Raw genomic sequence first — 21,009 nt, forward strand, 5'->3', positions numbered from 1 at the left:
AAGGTACTCTTATTTTAAATCGATAGGATACACCATTTTCTAGAAAAATCGATTTGAAAATTTTTCTTTCTTTGAATTAAAAAAAAAAAGATAAAAAAAACTATTTAGAAAGATGAAAACTGGTACATTTATTTATATTCCAGAGATTAATCCATTTCATTAATGGGGATTTTCTTGTACCGGTCATAGGCGTTCGTTTTGGGTAGGTCAACAGTTATTTTATAGCATAACTTTATTGTCCCTAATTTTTAAGTATTTTGACACTAGATTATTCAATTATGAGATATTCGAGTACTAAAAGTTACTCTTGCTTTAAGTTGGTAAAATACATCGTTTTTTTTTTAATTTTTTTCAACTTTTTTTTTCAAATTCCCAAAGCTAAAACCTTTTAAATCGATTTTTCTAGAAAACGGTGTGTCCTACCGACTTAATGTAAGAGTACCTTTCAGTACTAGAATACCTCACAATTTAATAATCCCGTATCAAAAATGCTTAAAAGTTGAAGACAAAAAAGGTATGCGATAAAATAACCGGTGTCCTACCCAAAACGGACGCCTATGACCGGTACTAGAAATTCGCAATGGATGGAATCGATTCATTTCTGGAAAGTAAATATGTATACAAATTTTCGTTTTTCTGAATAGAAGCGTTCTGGAGGTATTTACGAAAAACTAATTACATGGCGCCATCTTCAAAGAGCTCTAGCTCCCTTAGGAAGCATTTTCGGACTAGGTGAATTGGATTAAATTGTCTTAAAATTATCTGAGGAATCTCCTGTCTTCGTTTGTCGGTAGAGTTTCTGGACACCCTGTATAAGGAGTTGAAATTTATAAATACCGCCTAGTGTGAATAATGTTTAATACATAAAGGTTGAAACAAAATACCAATTTTGTCAAAAATTTACAAAGGGACTAAGATGTGGCAACGTTTCACCTTCACGTAAACATTAGAAGCATGTACATAATTTATTTAAAGCTTGGGAGGCAATTCATATGTGATCATTTTAGCGACAGGTAAGATACCCTTTTTCGGGAGGCATTTCATATGCGGCCGAATGCATAATATTTAAAAAAAATGGTGGAGGTTCTTACAAAAGCCTTTAGGTATAAACCGAATTACAAAAAAGCTTCAGTATTGGTAACTCACAAAAAGTAAAATAGTGCTTTCTACTTGAAAGTAGAATAACTGGATGAATTTGCTGCCATACTAATGGCGAAAGAATACACTGGACTGCTTTTAACTATAGAAACGTAAACACTGCCATGCTGTACGTTGTACGTGATACCGAAAGAAAATTTTACGTCAACGTAGCTTCAAGACTAAACCTTACTAAAACTGCAACGGTTGGGCGCAGGTCAAATCACACATTTAAAGGTACAGAAATAATGTTCTAGAAATCTTTTAGTAAACAAGTTTTACAACAAGACATATTTTTGTAAAACCACTATTCAAAGTGCACTTTTCTACACAGTTTTATGTTAACAAAATTTAATTTTCTCACAGTAGGGGAAGGGAGGGCAAGATGGAAGGCTTAAATTTATGATGTGTAAAAAAATAAAACAACGTAATACAAAACTTTCATTTTAATCGTTCTTGAAAGAGATCTTATACAGTTACAAAAGTCAGCCATTAAATGTTATTAATAATAAGTAGAATTTTTTTATGAGTAATTAAAAAATAATGTCAAAAATTCCATCTTGCCCTTACCCTGAGGGCAGGATGGAAAGCTTGTTCGGGCAAGATGGAATGTAGAGGAAAGCACTACATTTTACAGTTTACACACATAAAACTGCCATCTTCTGTGTCGGTACACAATTTATGTGCCCAACCATTACATACAGGACATTGTACCCAGTCCTCTGTGGATGGTGCCACATAACGTTCACCACATACACAGAACACATCATTTTGTGAAGACTGTTCTAAATGTTGTACAATATTTTTAACTTTTTCTGTTTTTGTCCCTTTTCCTTTACCTTTTCTTTTATTCTCGCAGGTTCCTATTCCCTTGCTGTTATTTTTGCCTAACTATTATCTTCCAACTTGCCCTAAGTTGCAATTTTCCATCTTGCAAATATGCCCCTTTCCAATAAAAATATCAATATTTTAAAAATGCTTTATTATTTCTCTTATTTAAATATAAATTCAGATAACCTGTACCTAGTAGATACTTTGTATAAATGCATAATAATAATATTATACACCTTGTTTAAATAATCGGATCACAAAAATTCAATAATTGCGTAATATTTAACTGCAAAACTAAGAAGGAAGCGTGTACACTCATTAGCTGACCTGAACTGATTGAGCCATCGTTTGTAAATGGAAGAGGTTCGCCTGCATCTGTGTGAGTGTGGATCCGGGCGCTTTATTGCGCAGTTCGGGTTTTATAGGTAATTTCCATCTTGCCCTATCCTTCCATCTTACCCTCATTTCCCCTATAAGATTTATGACATTAGTGTGCAGAAAAGTGACGTTTCTGTGCCGGAAAGTTCTTTTCTGCATAGTACCATTACATTCCACAATAAAACCATAAATATAATTATAACATGTTTAGACAAAATGGTTTTATTTAAGATATTAGATTTGATAGTGAAAAAAGGACCGATTTAACTCATGACCGAGAAAACTGTAAAATTCGCTACTTTAAAACATTATTTTTGAACTTTACGTTTGGTATTTTACAAATGACTACCTCATTCTGAGTAACGTTATTATATTCTGTTTACATCTGTGGTTAAAGTGCAGACAACTATACTGCCCTCCTAAGCCAAAAGGGCATATCTCATTTTGCCATATTTTCGTAAAAGGTTTTTTAATAGGGTGTTTATACCAATACGCATCAAATTTACTAAGCGAAAAAGACGTATCTCGAATGAAACAGCTTCAACAACGCGAGATACGTCTGTTTCGCTTAGTAAATTTGATGCGTATTGGTATAAACACCATATTAAAACACCTTTTACGAAAATATGGCAAAATGAGATACGCCCTTTTGGCTTAGGAGGGCAGTATACAACCTGTAAACAATTATTATACTTAATTATCGAATAGAAATTAAATTATGGATGTTACAACTGTTTTATTTTACAATTTTATTTTTAATAAACATTTTATAGTTATCAATTAACCAATAAGGATTTAGCAACCTCAGCAAGATACGTCGAATGAAGTAGGTCTGGTGGAAATCCATAACTGCACAAATATAACGTCAAATGTGACATTATTTTGTAATAATTTATTTAAAATAGTTTAAATTCAAACAAATTAAAGCAGTGCATTAATTTTTTAACTGATTTCTGTGTAATTTGTTTAGGTATAGGGAATTTAAATTGATTAGTATTAACTAAATACAGTTTAAAATTTATAATTTCGTATTTTCGTTTGGAAATTGTGATTTTTATTTTTAGCAAAAACTGTTGTTGTAGAAAAAATATAGTGTGTATCACGTGCAGAAAGGTAATTTCTTACTTTTTGAATTGCGGCACTCGCTTGCGCTCTCACCGCAACTTTTCCAACTCGTAAGAAATTAGTACCTTTCTGCACTTGTTGTACAATATACTATTTCGACAAGGCATGACACACCACGTGTTAGTGGTTAAGCGTTAATTAAAGTGGGTAACATTAGGCCGGGCCGAAAAAGGGCAAAAAAAATTTTTGGGAATTTTAAACGGGCTAGTAAAAAAAAGTTGTGTATGGTATTCCTAATAATGTGTACCAAACATAGGCCGAATTAAATTATTTTTGACCGGGGCCTAAAAAAATTATTTTTTTTGCTTTATTTTTGGGGCGGGCTAGTGTCTAAGATATTACTATCAATGCTACTATCTTGTTAAAAAAATTTCATCATGATCTAAAAAGATTTAACCGGCCTCCAGGACTAAAAATAAAAAAGAGGGGTAACCAATGCATATTTATTTACTATTTTTGAGCTGTGAACTGTGCAGCTTTTTGCTTGAATCAATATTCGGCACAAAAGGTTTTTATATTGAACTATTATGCACATGTTTAACATTATTTCGTATATTAATTTAACCCAGAACTCACCACGATGAGGTTGCTGCACGGTGAGTTCCACTCGCCCACCCTCCTTGGCTCGACATTTTTGTTCATTGCTCATTCCTTGAAGCATAGTGTCGACATTTACTTTCAAATATTGGCTAATTCTTTCTGGCATCAAGTTTAGCTCGAATATAACCATCTCTAGATTCTTCACCACACACTTTTATTGATGCATCAGTAATTATCTTCACACACCTCTCCACTGCTTGAGTATGGCAAGGAAAATTGTCAAACTTTGGAAATTGTTTCACCATGTCCCACAATTATTCTTCGTCTGCTAAATGCTGTATTAGAGCACAATTTTTATACCGGCTTTCCTACATTTTAAAATCCTTCTGAGAGCATCTTCTCTAATACGTTGACGTTAATCTGTTAACATACAAATTTGAATGATTTCCGGGTGCGCAAATTAAGCATGGTCTTAAATAACTTTATTGATAAATTGATGAGACATTATTCGGAAAATCTTTCGAGGGCTGCATTGATTTCCATAGATGCCTGGCACCATATTCCAATTTTGGCTGTGTTTTTATCTCAAACCTCATATATGTGAATATACTTGTATTACAAACTCCGCTAAAATCTTTAAGCTTTCTCAAGGATCAGTTGTAGCTACATAAACTCTAAGAATGCGGTTCGCTGTCGTGAACCAACGTGTTTGTGCCATCCTGGACTTCTCTCTGCCCAACTTTGAGAACATATTCTATCTCCAACTATTGCTTAGGATAGTTTGGACAAATACTATTGATCTGAACTTGGATCATTTTCATTTACAAGAGACAGGACAGCTTCTATGGTGTTAAATTTAATAACACGCATTTTTTCGTAATTGGAAAGAAGGGATCCAATCCGCTCAGAATATAAATTGAGACCTTTTGTGTGGTCATCTAGTTTTTGCAGCAAATATCGCAAGGGAAGTTCATTAGCGTGCAACGGGCATACACTCCACTGTAACGGTTTATTTACTCGCCTTTCTATAATTCGTATGATTCCACCTTCCAGCCCGTATTTACATTTTAACCATCACATCCCATAACACCTAATTTGCATAGATCTATATTATGGCTTGGTAAGTAGTATAATATTCCTTCGACAATATCTAAGACACGAGACTGGCTAAGATCCAAGTACCCAAAATATAAACTACCGGGTCCTTCAATTAAAGCTATATGGTCTTTAGTTTTCATAATTCGTCTCGCCTTTCCGAATACCATGGTTTGATCCTTCCTTTCATCAAAGTGTAGCACTTAAATATTGACTTGTTTAAATTTTTATTCCCGTGCTGGGGTTGCCGTGTGTTTCCCTTAACTCCTCTCCGAAATTTTATTTTTGTCGATGACCAGCACTGTATTATCTTTGAAGATTTAGTTTAGATCTTCTAAAACGGCATTTAAAACCTTAAGTATTTTTCCTGTCTACTGTATTATCTTTCTTTTGCTTAATAATAGAATATGATAACAGAAGCTTCTTTAATAGCCCCAAACATTTTTTTAACAATATAAAAATTCTTTAAAGGCCGGGGACCCGGTTAATTACTTTCTAAATCGTCCCAAATTTGGTATGGGATTATATAAATACTAGTTACAACTTTATGTAACTAGCCTTGTACAAGAATTTAAAAAAAAATTTCGACCCAAAGAAAAAATTTTTAAGGGCCAGGGGGCCCGGGTAAATATTTTTTAAACCGGCCCAAATTTGTATTATATAAATACTAGTCCCAACTTTTGGCAACTAGCCGTGTAGAAAAATTAAAAAAAAAATTCGGCCCGGCCTAGTATACATTATACATACGTATTTTAGGTAAGCAGCACTGACGATGGCATTTTTATTCCAAAAGCGTTCTGTGTTATAACCCGTAAGAGCCTTTTTAAATATAAATATACTGTTTATGAAGGATTTTAATTAGTTTTTTAACATATTTTATGTATAATTTGCAAGCACCTAAAATGACGTGATAATGACGTATAGTGACAATGTCAGGCACAGTAGACCATCTAGACCGGTTTTCGATAAAACACAAATAGCTGTGATAATAACCAAAATCCGACAGGATAATAATCACAAGTAGATGTATTCCTCTCATTTTTTTACCATTCTTTTAAACTCTCCTGTATCTTGATAAGACTCTTCCCCCTTGTTTCCGGTAAAAATTTAGCCATTAATACAAATCCAGTAAGTGCTGACAAACTATAAATTGACATACACATGTATATTCCGAAATAATCAACTAACAACGGGAAAGTAAAATTTAATGATAAAGCTACTACTGCATCTAAAACTAATACAGTTGCTACAGCTGTAGCTCTAATTTCGTTAGAAAATAGTTCCCCTAGATATGACAATGTAATCGGTCCCAGACCAGAAGAATATGAAATAACAAATGTCATTGCACTTATGACTGGAACCACAGATATCGAAGCAGCAGTTACAGGACTGTATTGTTTTAAGTAGAAATATATTGCTAACACACTTGTAGAAATTGCACAACCTATCGACGAAAAAAGCAGTAAGGGCCTTCTTCCGAGTTTGTTAATATAAAAAATCACTGCAACATATATTAGTACCTGTAAAACACCAAGTAAGAGACTTATGTCATTACCCGATAACATGGCACCAGCTTCGTTGAATATTGGAACTGCATAGTTCATAACAATATACATACCGCATGATTGTTGCGTAAAGCTTAACATGAGACTAATAATAAAAGCTTTACTTGCTACAGGGTTACTGAAGATATCAAAAAGTTTTCCATTTTTATTCAAAGATTTTAAGCTTAGTTTTTCTATGTGATTGTATTCTATTTCACTATCGATTGGCTTCTCATAACATCTCAGCTTTTCCAATGCAAGTAGGGCATCTGTTTTCTTGTTTTTGCAGACTAGATACATCGGTGATTCAACTATAAAGTATTGTAGTAATATATGTATGTATACGGGAAAACCAGCAGCCAATGTATATTGTGTAATAGTTGTCAGATATGCTCCAAGAATGAAACCAATGAGATTACCAACGGGAAAAGCTAGTCCCAAAATACAACCAAGCCAGGCTCTGTTTTCATCATTAACGATTTCGCTATTGTACGTAGCGACATTAACGCATACACCAGAAAAATTAAAGCCGTTTATCAAAAAGAAAAGATAATAAAGATAAACATTTTTTGCGAATGCTATACCACATAAGCAAATAACAAAAGAGATTGATAAAAATAATAAACTTTTCCTTCTGCCTATTAGGTCAGAAATGTACGCCATAAGGTTTAGAGAGATTAGTGCGCCGAATGCTGGAGCTGATAGTATAAGAGACATTTGAAAAGGGGTAATAGGTCTATCCAAAGGGTTGTTCTTTGATGATAAAATCGGTATTGCTGCAGATCCCCATACCATGAGACCGCCAACAGCTACTAGAAGTAAATCCGCTAAAACAAAATAATAATCTGTTAATAAAATTAATGAAAAAATGCAAAATATACTCAGTGACATAGAAGTGTTACACCCAGAAGGGATCATTTCTTGAACTTAATTTTTTTGGCAACATGGTGCATTTTCATCAATAAAGAAACGATAAAATTGGCAAGACTTTTTATTGACATATAATACACCCATATAATAATACCCTAGGCCCTAGCTAAATACACTTCTGTACACGTCTAGACATTGACAAAATGAGACGATCGATGTCTGCTTGTGGCACCACATTTCAAGCAACTTGAATATCATGGATTAACTGTACCAGAGTCTATGGAGGATGGTGCAAAGTGGACAGTCTCCTCCCCATTATATCCTACACATGTTCGATAGGATTTAAACCCAGTAAACGGGGTAGCCACGGCAAAAGATTAACGCCAGCTTGTCTACCTGAAAAAGGGCGTTTCGACGACTGTCCAGATAAGGCAGTAAAGTAGTTTGTAAGATGCTATCAACATAACGCGCATCTGTCATACTGCCTCGAATAAACAAAAGTGGTGATCGGCTACCATAGGCGATAACCCACCAAATTATTACTCCAACTGTCCTGTGTAGATGCCTCTTAACAGCAAACCCGATATCTCGTCGCTCCCCACGGTAGGGTCTTATCATCTTACGACCATGTTGCATGTCTAAACAAAATCGCGATTCATCGATGAATGCTGCATTATACCATTCTGCCATCCAATGCTGCCGTTCTCTGCACCAATTCAAATGTTGATGACAGTGATCCGCGGTCAAAGGAAGCACTCGTTGTGGGCAGAATGAAACCAGTCCAAAGGGTCGAATGCTACGGTATTATGGGGTATGCATAGTAACAAGTCTACCTTTTACTCCAAACCATTGGTCAGCGATTTGACGCATAGTAGCAAAACGGTCTCGCAGAGCCAGGAGTGTAAAGCGCTTATCTTGACGCCCTGTGGTACGCCTCGGTTGACCAGTTGGTCTTCTTCGTGTTCCTCTACCTTCGTTTGTCAACACACGCACACTCGCATAACTCTCATTGCCGTACAATTAACACGATGGCCGATTGCGCGTTACGACAAACCCATATCTCTATAGGCAATAATTCTACCAACGTCAGAATCGCTAAAATGGGGATAATTTTGGTGTCTTCGAACTCGAGGCATATTCTTGTACTGAATACAATTAGACTGGGGAATAATAACTAAAAAATTCTGTACCAACCGGTCTTCATAAAAAACAGCAACGCGCGTCCCCTTCTTTTCACAAAAAAATTTAAAGATAAAACTTTATTTTTACAAAAAACTATAAAAGATAAAACATTGATATTGTTATCATAGTTTAAATATATGTAGTCATTGTGCTGCCAAAAAATTGAGTTCAAGAAATAATTCTTTCTGGGTTTAACACTTCTAATGTCACTGAGTATAGTTATTAGCACACAACTAAATCTGTTTCCAAAACCCGGTAGTCTAAAGCGCTGGTTTCCTCGAAAGCGGTGCCGACAAACTGCGACCGTAACACTGCGATGAATGACGTCATAAAAAACTGTACCATGCAAAATAATAGCGTTTGTTTCCACGGATGCGTTGGAAGCCACCGCTTGCTGAGTTTGCACATTCCATTGCCGCAGTGAAGAACCTTGAATTTTTCACCATAATCTGACGTAATTTATCGCAGTTCTACGATAGCAGTTTGTCGGTGCCGCTTTCGAGGAAACCAGCGCTTAAGAGCTAATGAACCCTCCGACTAGCTTTCCTATAAAGCTAGACATTTGTATAGTGATAATTATTCATAGCACTCCAAGGCTAAAAACCATGACCTGGCCTACCAGGTCTCTACCTGATCTACCAGGTGAATCGAAAAGTGCATATAAGGGGTAAAATAAACTCTCTCCTGTAAGGTTTAAATATAAGTATGAGTTTGAGTAAGTCATTTAAAAGAAATGTGTACAATGACAGGCGATTCTGAACAGAATATGACCTTGCCAGGCGAGGGTAAAGATTAGGGTTTTTTTCTAAAATTTAGTTTAAGAGGTCTAATGAACTCAAAATACTTTTATAGACAATATGAAGGAAGAGGATACTCTGGAAAGATGGGGAAGGAAAATACTAAGACGAGTATTCGGAGGAAGGAAGAGAGTGGACGGGTGGGAGAGAACAACCAAGAATGAATCAATAGCTTTTTAAAAGAAGCTACCGTCAGCAGGTTCATCAATTAATAAAGAATCAGATGGTTAGGACATGTAGAAAGAATGGCAGCAGCGAACAGAATGCCTAACCTAGTTATGACTAGCAGACTAATAGGTCTGAAAAGAAGAGGTTTATCCAGAACAAGGTGAATTAATCAAATGGAGGAAGACCTTAAGCACATGCACGTGAGGGGCTGGAAAAGAAAGACACAATACAGAAGTGGATGGAGAAATATTGTTTATTAGTTTCTTCAGGGAAGTTAAGATTTTTGTATATACTTAAGCCAAGTTGTGTTTAAAATAATTGTAATTAGTTAAACTTATGATTCTTTTATAAAATGATCTGTGTCTCATTTTTACTCAGTTTTGAGTATTTAGAAACTGTCTTTCGTTCCTTCTCCTTGACGAAGAGAAGGTAAATGCGTGGCCAAAGTGTCCTATCTCCTTTCTCCTATTTTTGTCATCTCTGTGCTTATATATTGTAAAAGCCGGAGATACAAGATGCAGCCAGAAAGCAGTTTATTAACGAAAAGTCTTGGATTTAAAATATTGTTTATTATATTTTTATTTCAATTATTCTAATGGTTTAAAAAGTAGTAAACTTTGTATCTAGGGCTTTTCGTTGTTTTCCTCGTAATAAGAGAGATGTCGCTAGATTGCGTCTCAAAAGTTGGAACCATTGTATCGCGATGGTTTCCCTTAAATAGGCAGATTGTTGATATTTCTTTCAGATTTGTGACTGCATAGCTTCACTGAGGATGCATGAGGATGCTGAAATAGCTATATGGAGATGGCGGTCCAACTCTGAATCAAATATAAACAAAAACTGCCGTTACATCTTTTTCATTTTTACTCAGTTTTGAGTATTTAGAAACTGTCTTTCGGTCCTTCTCCTTGACGAAGAGAAGGTAAATGCGTGGCCAAAGTGTCCTATCTCCTTTCTCCTATTTTTGTCATCTCTGTGCTTATATATTGTAAAAGCCGGAGATACAAGATGCAGCCAGAAAGCAGTTTATTAACGAAAAGTCTTGGATTTAAAATATTGTTTATTATGTTTTTATTTCAATTATTCTGGTAGGGGAGCAAAGTATGCTAAATGTGCAGTCACTCGAGCGCTTTGGGGACCTATTGGGTTGTGAAGAGTAGGTCCTAAAACCAAAAAAAGTTAAGTAAAGTTTTTCATTTTAGTGGGCGCTTGCCATTTTTTAATTTAATTTTCCATTTCCAACAACCGTTTGTTCCGATTATAACGTCATCTATCCACAATTCGAAAAAATGTTTCGAATAAAAGTTACTTATTTTTAAGTAAGGAGTGCAAATCTGCAATAAAAAATGAGGGCTCCTATTTAAGATTTAAAGTAACCCCCCACCCCACATCCAAGGGGGGTCGTGTTTGATGCCATTCGATAGATTTTTCAAAAATATTGAATAAGTGTATTTTACAGTTTTTCGATCTGATGTTTATTTCGCGAAATATCGCGGGATTCGTATTTAAAATATTAAATTTACCCCCCACCCCTCTCCGTGGGAAGTCGTGTTTAGTATCATTCGATAGATTTTTAAAAAATATTGAGCACATATTTTTTAGATTTTCGATCTGTCATTTATTTCGCGAAATATTCGCTTTTTTCTTCTGAAACTTTGGGACTCGCCCATTTCCTTACGCCCGGCTCAAATCGTCAGATTTTTGAAATATACACTCTTTTGCATGTACTTAACTTACCTTATCTTAATCTGACAATTTCGAGTTTTTTTAGGGACAGATTTTTTTTTCGGGTCCCCCTTAACGAACTCCCCTGTGTTAAGAGCCAATATATGGTAGAGGTACATCTGCAGGGTACCAGGTTTCTCCCCATATGCTAATCTGACGCGCTCGAGTAACTGCAAAAATCCCCGCTTGGGCTCCCCTACCATTCTAATTGTTTAAAAAGTAGTAAACTTTGTATCTAGGGCTTTTCGTTGTTTTCCTCGTAATAAGAGAGATGTCGCTAGATTGCGTCTCAAAAGGTGGAACCATTGTATCGCGATGGTTTCCCTTAAATAGGCAGATTGTTGATATTTCTTTCAGATTTGTGACTGCATAGCTTCACTGAGGATGCATGAGGATGCTGAAATAGCTATATGGAGATGGTGGTCCAACTCTGAATCAAATAATATAAACAAAAACTGCCGTTATATATTTTTCATTTTTACTCAGTTTTGAGTATTTAGAAACTGTCTTTCGGTCCTTTTCCTTGACGAAGAGAAGGTAAATGCGTGGCCAAAGTGTCCTATTTGCTTTCTTCTATTTTCGTCGTCTCTGTGCTTATATATTGTAAAAGCTGGAGATACAGGATGCAGCCAGAAAGCAGTTTATTAACGAAAAGTCTTGGATTTAAAAAATTGTTTACTATATTTTTATTTCAATTATTCTAATTGTTTAAAAAGTAGTAAACTATGTATCTAGGGCTTTTCGTTGTTTTCCTCGTAATAAATAAATATAGTTCTGTATATTCAGATGATATTGTGCTAATATATGATAGGATAGATGATGTCAAAGGATTTTTAAATCAACTCTACCTTTCCTTGCTAGGAGGGGGATTGAAAATTGGTATAACTGATACTCAGATGATGACAAATCTTGCCAAAAACCATACATACTCATAGACGTTTCACGTAAATTGTCAAGGTCAAGACAGCAAATTAGTTACCATTCCAATCCAGAGATGTCGCTGTCAGTCAATTTTCTTGTCATATTTAACAACTGACAGTTGACAATTAAATTCATTTGTTATTTACTTTTTATTTTACAGTTTGTGCTTTAATTATTTTATTATAGTGGTGTTACGTTTTTAATTAGATTTAATCACAATATTAATCAATTGTATTAACCATCCGTTTTTATGAGTAGAATTTTTAGTTTACATTGATCATCCCGTGTTGTGTTTCTCCACATTTAAAAAAACAATATAATAGATCCTGAAACAGTTTATTCCAATAGACAAGTGTGTCATCAACATTTCTGGCCTTTGGAAGTTTGTAAAAGATTATAAGGTAATATTTATCTAAACAATCATCCTACAAGATTTTTTCAAAAATTTTCATTCAACTCAATATTACACATCAGTGCTTTCACGTGACACATGGCAGTAGTGTTTAGCATTTTGAAAATAAATTGGAATATTTGAAGTTTTCAGTAAAATATTGAATAAAACATTGAATTGTCTTTCTGTTGTTTTAATTTCCTGCGAAATGTCATCAAAAATCCCGCAAAATTTATAAGTTGAAATTCCCAGGTAACTAAAATTTGTTAGTTTAGTTCCCATTCCAATCAAGAGATGGAGTTAATTCGATCCGAAAGATTAACATGGTCGTGAAACGTCTATAAGTATATATGGTCTGTGAATCTTGCAATCAGCGAAGAGATATGTGTAGATACAAAATTCATAGACCAAAATATTCGCATTGGAAAAAAACCAAACATGTTGAGTTTTTCCTTTATTTAAGACTGACTTGGGCAGCCTTCGGCCAGCTGAACCATATTTTCACACCGTCTGACATACCAAAATTGCTTAAAATAAAAATTTTAATCAGCGTGTTTTGCCGGTGTTGACTTACGGAGCGAAAATATTGACCATGACAAGGAGAACAGTGCAAAAGATACAATGTGTATCAAAGGGCGATGAAGCGTGCTTTGTTGGGCGTTTCACTAAGAGACAAGATTCCAAACCGCCTGCTGCGACAAAGATCACGAGTGGCTGACGCAGTAGAGAGAATAGCAACAATGAAATGGAACTGGACAGGTCACGTGGCTCAAATGACAGGTAACAGGTGGATACGGGAATGGAGACCAAGAGATAATGCCTCCCGGAGCAGAGGTCATCCATCAACACGTTGGACTGATGATCTCAAACGATGTAACTGAAGGTGGATATGAGCTATTACCTCCGATTTCGTTGAACCTCCATCGATTTGCACGAAAATTGGTGATTGGTTAGAGGATATCTCAAGGAACAAAGGTGACATGGTGTCAACTTGCGCTTTTATGCTGGGGGTGAATGCCACCCCTTCTTGAGGGTGAAAATTATTTTTTTTTAAATATCCCCATAATTCGATAAACGGACAAATTTTAAGCTAAATTTGTTATAAAATATAAAGTTATTAAAACAAATTAAAACTTTTTGAGTTATCAAAGATTTTAATTTTTCGTAAGAGAAATGCATGCTTATAGCCAATTTTCTATAGATAACTCAAAAACTATAAATTTTTAAAAATTTTTTGTTATTCCGAAAATTTAAGCTAATAAAAAATTAAATAAACTCCTTACCAGAAAAACCTTTTAGTATTAACTAAAAGTGAGTTATACGTGATTGAATGTAAAATTTTTTCAACTTTTTACTCGAATCTAAGTATTCAAACTTAAATAACGGGAAAATGATGCATTTTATAACATAAACTTATTAAACATTTGCCAAAGTACTTATAGTCCAGAGAAATAAGATTTTTCTCGTGACACATCCCCCTCCAGGCCGAAACCAAATTTTTTGAGTATTATGGACATCTATATTAATAACCTTTATGTTTCCTGCTGCCGATTTTGATGATATACATAGTTATAAACAAATGAAGATCAAAAAACGGTAAATTTTCGCCTTTTTCGTCTATAACCAAAAAGTTAAGCATTCTAAACAAATTTGAGAGTAAGAAACTCATAAATCGTCTAAAAAATTTCAATATGGCGTTCGCTGAATATGTCTGTGCTTATTGGTTGCTTAGAAAATTTCAAAATAAATCATAAATTTAGAGTTTTTATAAATATTCATAACTTATGTAAAAATTACCTTAGAATCTTCTTATTACACAAATTACCGAGACTTGTGGTGCTTAAATTATATTTTAAATTTCAAAGCAATTGGTCAATTAGTTTAAAATTTATTTAAATTGTTTATCCCAAATTCATTTTTTCTGCAACACTATAAGTCAGAAAATTATGAGGTTACAGTAATACTTCTGACAGTTTATGGAAGAAAAACATTTATACTATTGACTTAATTGAAAAAAAAATTACGAAAAGTAATTTTAAACAGTGTAAAATTATTTCGCAAAAACTCGTCGATGTTTGCTCATTTATAAACAATTAGAATAACTTTTTAACCGTTACCCGTAGAAAAATTATTTTTCATATTTGGAAAGACTGCATTTTTATACACATTTAGAACGAAAAACAATTGTCCTAGGAAAATTAGCGACGAAGTTAGCCCCCCATTTTTTAATTCGCATGTTTTTGTAAAATAATTTTGCAGTATTTAGAATTATTTTTTGTAATTTTCTTTTAATTAAATAAGTAGTGTAAATCTTCTTCTTTCATAAACTATCCAAAGTATTAGTGTAACTTCATCATTTTATGACTTATAGCTAAAGACTGGATTATATGCAAAATGCATATGCATATATATGCTGCATATTTCTCATGTTTTTCATAAATGCATATGCCTTGCATATTTGGAGATTTAAGAGCATATAAATGCATATTTTGATGGGAATTTACTCTACCCCATTTAAAAATAAGGTATATATTAGTAACATCAACATCCATTAAAATAAAATGTGAAAGTAAATATTTTGCTGTTAAGCTCCTTTGTTGTTGTACCCATAAACATAATGGGCGTTATTTATAGCTGCAGGTATCATTATCCGGATATTTAAGATTTATAGACTTCTCAGAATTTACAAATTACCTAAGTAAATACCGATTATATTTTGAATAACATTACAAATATTACCTGTACTTTCTGCTGGTGTCGGCCAACTATGAATTATTCTGGGAAAACCAACCAAAACGAAATTTTAAGCATTTTAAGGGTAGGATAGATTATTTTATTTTATGAATGGTTAGTCTTAAATCAATCGCCGATTATTCAACTTTTGTGATTGCAAGTTATTGACTATACTGTGTAAAAAAATCATTTTATTATTATTGTGAAAATGCCTAAAGTAGCAAGGGAAAAATCAAGTCTTCTCAGAAGTTGGATTGGAAGTAACAATCATCTAAAAGTTATCGACAGTGAAAGTATGTTTTGCACCATTTGTGATAAAAAGGTAAGTTCTCCACTTCAATAGATTTTTAAACTTATCAAACTTCTTTGCACATCTATGTGTCTGTCTATTCTAAAATGACAAACCGTCCCATTTCTTCAAAAACTGTTTTTTAAAGTTCGCAACGGTTTGGCTTATACAGAGCGAGGTGTTGAGAGTGGCCCACCCTGTATACTACGGTACACTGACTGTACTTTATTGTTTGACGATTTCAATTTCACTTTGAGAAATAAAAAAAAATTGGGGGAGGTTTAAAAAGTTTGATCATTTTAATGTAGGTATCTATTTACGAAAACATCTAAAACATCATTATCATTATATTCCAGATTCCATGTCAAAAGAAATTCCAAGTAGTTCAACACATAAAAACTTCACTTCACCAAACTAAGCTATCAAAAAATGATAATAAACCTCGCCAGCAGATTCTACAGAACAGTTTGCAGATTCAGAATACGTCAGTTGGGCAAGAAACCTTTGCAAAGGATTTATGCCATTTTTTTTTGAACTGCAATATCCCTCTGCACAAGTTAGAACATAAATCGTGTCAAAACTTTTTAAAAACTTATTGCAAGATTAAAGATAAACCAGCTCAAATACCAAGTTCTTCAACTCTTCGGAAAAAATATGTCAGTGCATGTTACAAAGATGTGATGACGAGTATTAAAAATCAGTTAAAAGCCGAATATCTTTGGATTTCCGTCGACGAAACAACGGATACAAAGGGTCGACAAATTGCGAATCTAATTGTTGGAGTTCTTAACGACTCTGGCGATTTTAAAAACTCATACTTAATTAGTGTAAAATGTTTGGAAAAAACAAACTATGCTACAATAGCTAGATTTGTTAACGAATCCCTAACAAATTTTTTTTTACCTGATCAAGTACCATTTGAAAAAATATTATTAATGATTAGTGATGCCGCCTCATATATGATGAAAGCTGCATCCAATCTTAAAATCTTTTTCCCTAATTTAATTCACTGTACATGTTTGGCGCACGGCCTAAACAGAGTTGCAGAGAAAGTTAGAATTGAATTTCCCAATGTAAACACCTTAATAAATAATGTAAAAAAAGTATTTCTGAAAGCACCACTACGTGTACAGGTATATAGGGAGATGCTTCCCGATATTCCTTTACCACCAGAACCAGTATTAACCAGATGGGGAACTTGGCTTAAAAGTGCTATATTTTTATCTGAACACTACGACGACATCAAAAGCGTTATTTCAAGTTTTGATCCGACTTGTACCGCTATTGATAACTGTCAAAATATTTTTAAAGAAAAGTCTATTAAAAATCAATTGTTGTATATAAAATCGAATTTCGATATCATTGAAAGTTCAATTACAAAATTAGAGGCTCAAAATTTATGTCTTCACAATAGTATGTCTATTGTTGATTCGGTTAAACAGAAAATAACAAATCTGAATGGGGAAATTGGAGTAAAAATTAAAGATAAACTTGATGACGTTGTAAACAAAAATGAGGGTTTCACTTTATTGCGTTCAATAAATAATATAATCAATTTTGGAAACTTCGATGAAAATATTAATATGGATCCGTCTCTAATAGCAAAGTTTAAATATGCCCCAATTACATCTTGTGACGTTGAGAGATCTTTTTCTGCCTATAAACAAATATTAACAGATAGAAGACATAATATTAGTTTAGAAAATATGAATCAATATATGATTATTTATTGTAACAATAAAAATATGTAAATTTGTTTTATTGTACTCTTTTTATAATATTAGTTTAGAAAATATGAATCAATATTGTAACAATAAAAATATGTACATTTATTTTATTGTACTCTTATTTATCTTGTGGTCAAAATAAAATATTTTGCCGTTTTATTTGTCACAAAACCTGAAGTTAAAAAAATATATTAAGAAATAATAATACAATTTGGTTTAAATTCAAACCTATTTATTTATTTTTATTATTTTTTATTTATTTATGTATTTAACGTAAACCATAAAATTATTCATATAAAAATAAGTGCATATATAAATGCATATTTGCATGTTAATTGTGCATATTCAGTTGTTTTAAAATGCATATTGCATGCATATTTTAGACATTTTTTAGTGCATATTTTCCAGTCTCTACTTATAGCATTGCAAAAAATTAATTTTGGATAAACAAATTAAATACCTTTTAAACTATTTGACCATTTGCTTTGAAATTTAGGGTATGATGTAAGCACCAGAAGTCTCAGATTTCCGTGTAATAAGAACGTTCTAAGTTAATTTTTACATAAGTTATGAATATATAGAAAAACTCAAAATTTATGATTTATTTTGCAATTTTCTAAGCAACCAATAAGGATAGACATATTCAGTGAACGCCATATTAAAGTTTTTTATACGATTTATGAGCTTCCTACTCTCAAATTTGTTTAAAATACTTACCTTTTTGGTTATAGACGAAAAAATTGAAAATTTACCGTTTTTTGATCTTCATTTGTTTATAACTATGTATATCATCAAAATAGGCTGCAGGAAACATATAGGTTATTAATATAGATGTCCATACTACCCAAAAAATTTGGTCTTGGCCTGGAGGGGGTTGTGTCACCAACAGGATATTTTTTTTCCTTATTTCTCTGAACTATTATAAATATATATTAAATGAGCCCGTACAAGTTGATAGCATTAAAATTTATGCTAAAAAATTTTTCAAAATTTATCTTTTAAAAAATTTTCCAAAAAATGTTATGGTTTTTCTTAAATAACTTCAATTTTTACGATATCAGATTGACCTACAAACTGTTTGAAAGCTAAATCTAAGGGCTATTGTGTCACGTTAAAATTAATCTTTTAAACCCCTTAATTTTTTTAAAATAAAAGGTTAAATGGCCCCTGTTACATAAAAACCTAAAATTTGGTTATATATAATTTTTTACGTATATTGAGTATTTCGGAGTTATTATCAAAAGAAAATGAAAATTACGATTCTAAAAATTCTGAATTTTTTAATTTTTTTTTTCAAAAGTATGTATTTTAAACCGGTCAAAATTGTTGAAATCATTACTCATGCTAATATAAAGAAGTTCTTGTAAGAATTACTATAAATTTTAAATTTTGTGTAAACAACGTGTGTTTTATTTTTCACTTTTCCTAAAAATTTCGAAAGGGATTCTCTTATTTTCATCAAAACTTGCTTAATATTGAAGATATTACCTTCTTCTGAAGCTCATTTGATAGGTATTCCGAAGTTCTTTGACAAGTGCTTAGAAGGTATATCTATTTTATAAAATGCATCGTTTTGCCGTTATTTAACCTTGAATACTGAATACATAACATAGATTTGAGTACTCGTCGAAAAAAATATACATTAAATTACCTATAACTCACTCTATATTAACATTAGTTTAGTTTTCTAAGTGAGAAGTGTATTCAGTTTTTTATTATCTTCACTTCTTGTAATAATAACTTATATTTAGTTATACGTGAAAAACAGCTTTAAAACATACATTTTTTACGAAAAAATAAAATCTTTGATCTTTAGTAACTCAAAAAGTATTGATTTATGCTAATAACTTTATTTAATAAATTTTGCTTACAATTTATCCCTCTATCGATTTATGGTATTATTTTTAATAAAATAATTTTCACCCGGGATGGGGTGGCATCCTCAGGGTAAAAGCGCAAGTTGGCATTATGTGACCTTTGTTTCATTAGGTATACTGGATACAGTAAGTATAATTATTATAGTAATAGATTATTACCTGAAAGTGCCGAAAAGAACATCAATCTGGACCCTACACTAGGTCTAACGGTAGCACTGTCCGTGACTAAGCATTTCATGTTTGTAATAAATGGCTCCAAGATTTGTAGCTCCAAGGTAAGTCGTTATTTGCCTAGTTTGAGTATTATGCACTTATTTTTATTATTCTTTCCAGTACGGCGTACATAGACATTAACATAAGTAATTAATTTGATAAATTTGTATTTTATCGCAAAAAGCCGTTTTTTGTTAATAAGCGATGTGATAAACTTGAATAACAAATTTAACAATTTAACTATACATTTCACAATGTATTTACATTTCAGTTTTTAATAAGTAGGTAATCAGTTTTATACTTTTGTACTTTATGGCAATAAACAATTTTTATTACCAATTTAGTACGGTATAAAATGATTGATATCAAATTAACAGTAATAAAAAAATGGATAAAAGAAAATCATATTTTATTTTTGTCTTAATTTATAATTAGACACATCAACTTTATAGGTCATTAAACACATTCACATTAAACATCAATGGGAGGGTGCCTGAAAGTGAAAATAAGAGTGACAATAGCTAAAAATCCTTTGTTTAAATCCCTTAACCCCTTAACACATTAACCCTTGGAATCCGAGTCTTGAATCCTCATATTCATTTCTCATCCTGGGTGTCTCAGGATTTCATGGATGGACTATTTAACAAACTAGTAGGTTCTAGGAAGACATCTATCCAACGAGAATGGGTAGATCTTTTAAGCACCAACGACCTTTTCTTGATAGTTTCGAAAAGAGATCTTGGTTGATTCTATTAAGGACATCTACATTTAGTCCAGCGCGCATCTGTTTTGAGGTGGACGTTGAGAGGTGACTCAAATTGTTTTGCAGAAATTGCTTGAAAATAACTCAAATAATAATATTTAAGTTATCCTCCCACTCAAAATGGTCCGGAACATTGTTTAAATAATCCAAATATCACAATATGAAGGAAAAATTTGATTTTTTTATTGTTTTTTTGATTATAACTTTAAAACTATCTATTTCTGAGAAAAGTTGTACTGACATAAAAGTTGCGTAATTACATTTACTACAATATAGAGTTAGTTGAAAATTTAAAAAATAGTCACCCTTAATGCAAAATAGCAATAATTACGAAAAAAAAACCATACAAAAACAAGTATTTGCATTTTACGTTTTTCAACCATTTATGCTACACTTAGGACCTTTATATTTTACCCAGAAAAACTTTATAATATAGTAAAATAATACTGTAAATTTCATTAAGGTCGGTTTAATAGATTTTGCAAAATCAATTTTGGAATCCAGCTTTCGCAAATAAAAATTCATTTTTTTTAAATGTTGCAGGACTGAAAATAAAGCAGATAGCAAGATAGAATTTTTTTGCTCATAGAAGTATACTGTACCTTTCATTTGCAATTTGGAAAATTAAAATCAATTAATTACCACGGCGTCAGGAAATTTTTTAAATAAACATTAATTTTTGGTGCTGCGCGCAGGACAGCGG

General features: G+C 32.7%; 1 protein-coding gene across 1 annotated transcript; it reads right to left on the bottom strand.

The window, feature by feature from the left end:
* Positions 1–1,568: 1,568 nt before the first annotated feature.
* On the bottom strand, positions 1,569–19,783 carry LOC114334939 (glucose transporter GlcP-like). The gene is made up of 2 exons (XM_028285075.2): positions 19,490–19,783; positions 1,569–7,477 (listed from the first exon to the last, which is right to left on the bottom strand). Exons 1-2 carry the CDS (start codon positions 19,566–19,568, stop codon positions 6,150–6,152), a joined length of 1,407 nt encoding a protein of 468 aa, XP_028140876.1. The 5' UTR covers positions 19,569–19,783; the 3' UTR covers positions 1,569–6,149.
* Between the last annotated feature and the right edge of the window lie 1,226 nt (positions 19,784–21,009).

This window comes from Diabrotica virgifera, chromosome 4, assembly GCF_917563875.1.
Source record: "Diabrotica virgifera virgifera chromosome 4, PGI_DIABVI_V3a".
NCBI lineage: Eukaryota > Metazoa > Arthropoda > Insecta > Coleoptera > Chrysomelidae > Diabrotica > Diabrotica virgifera.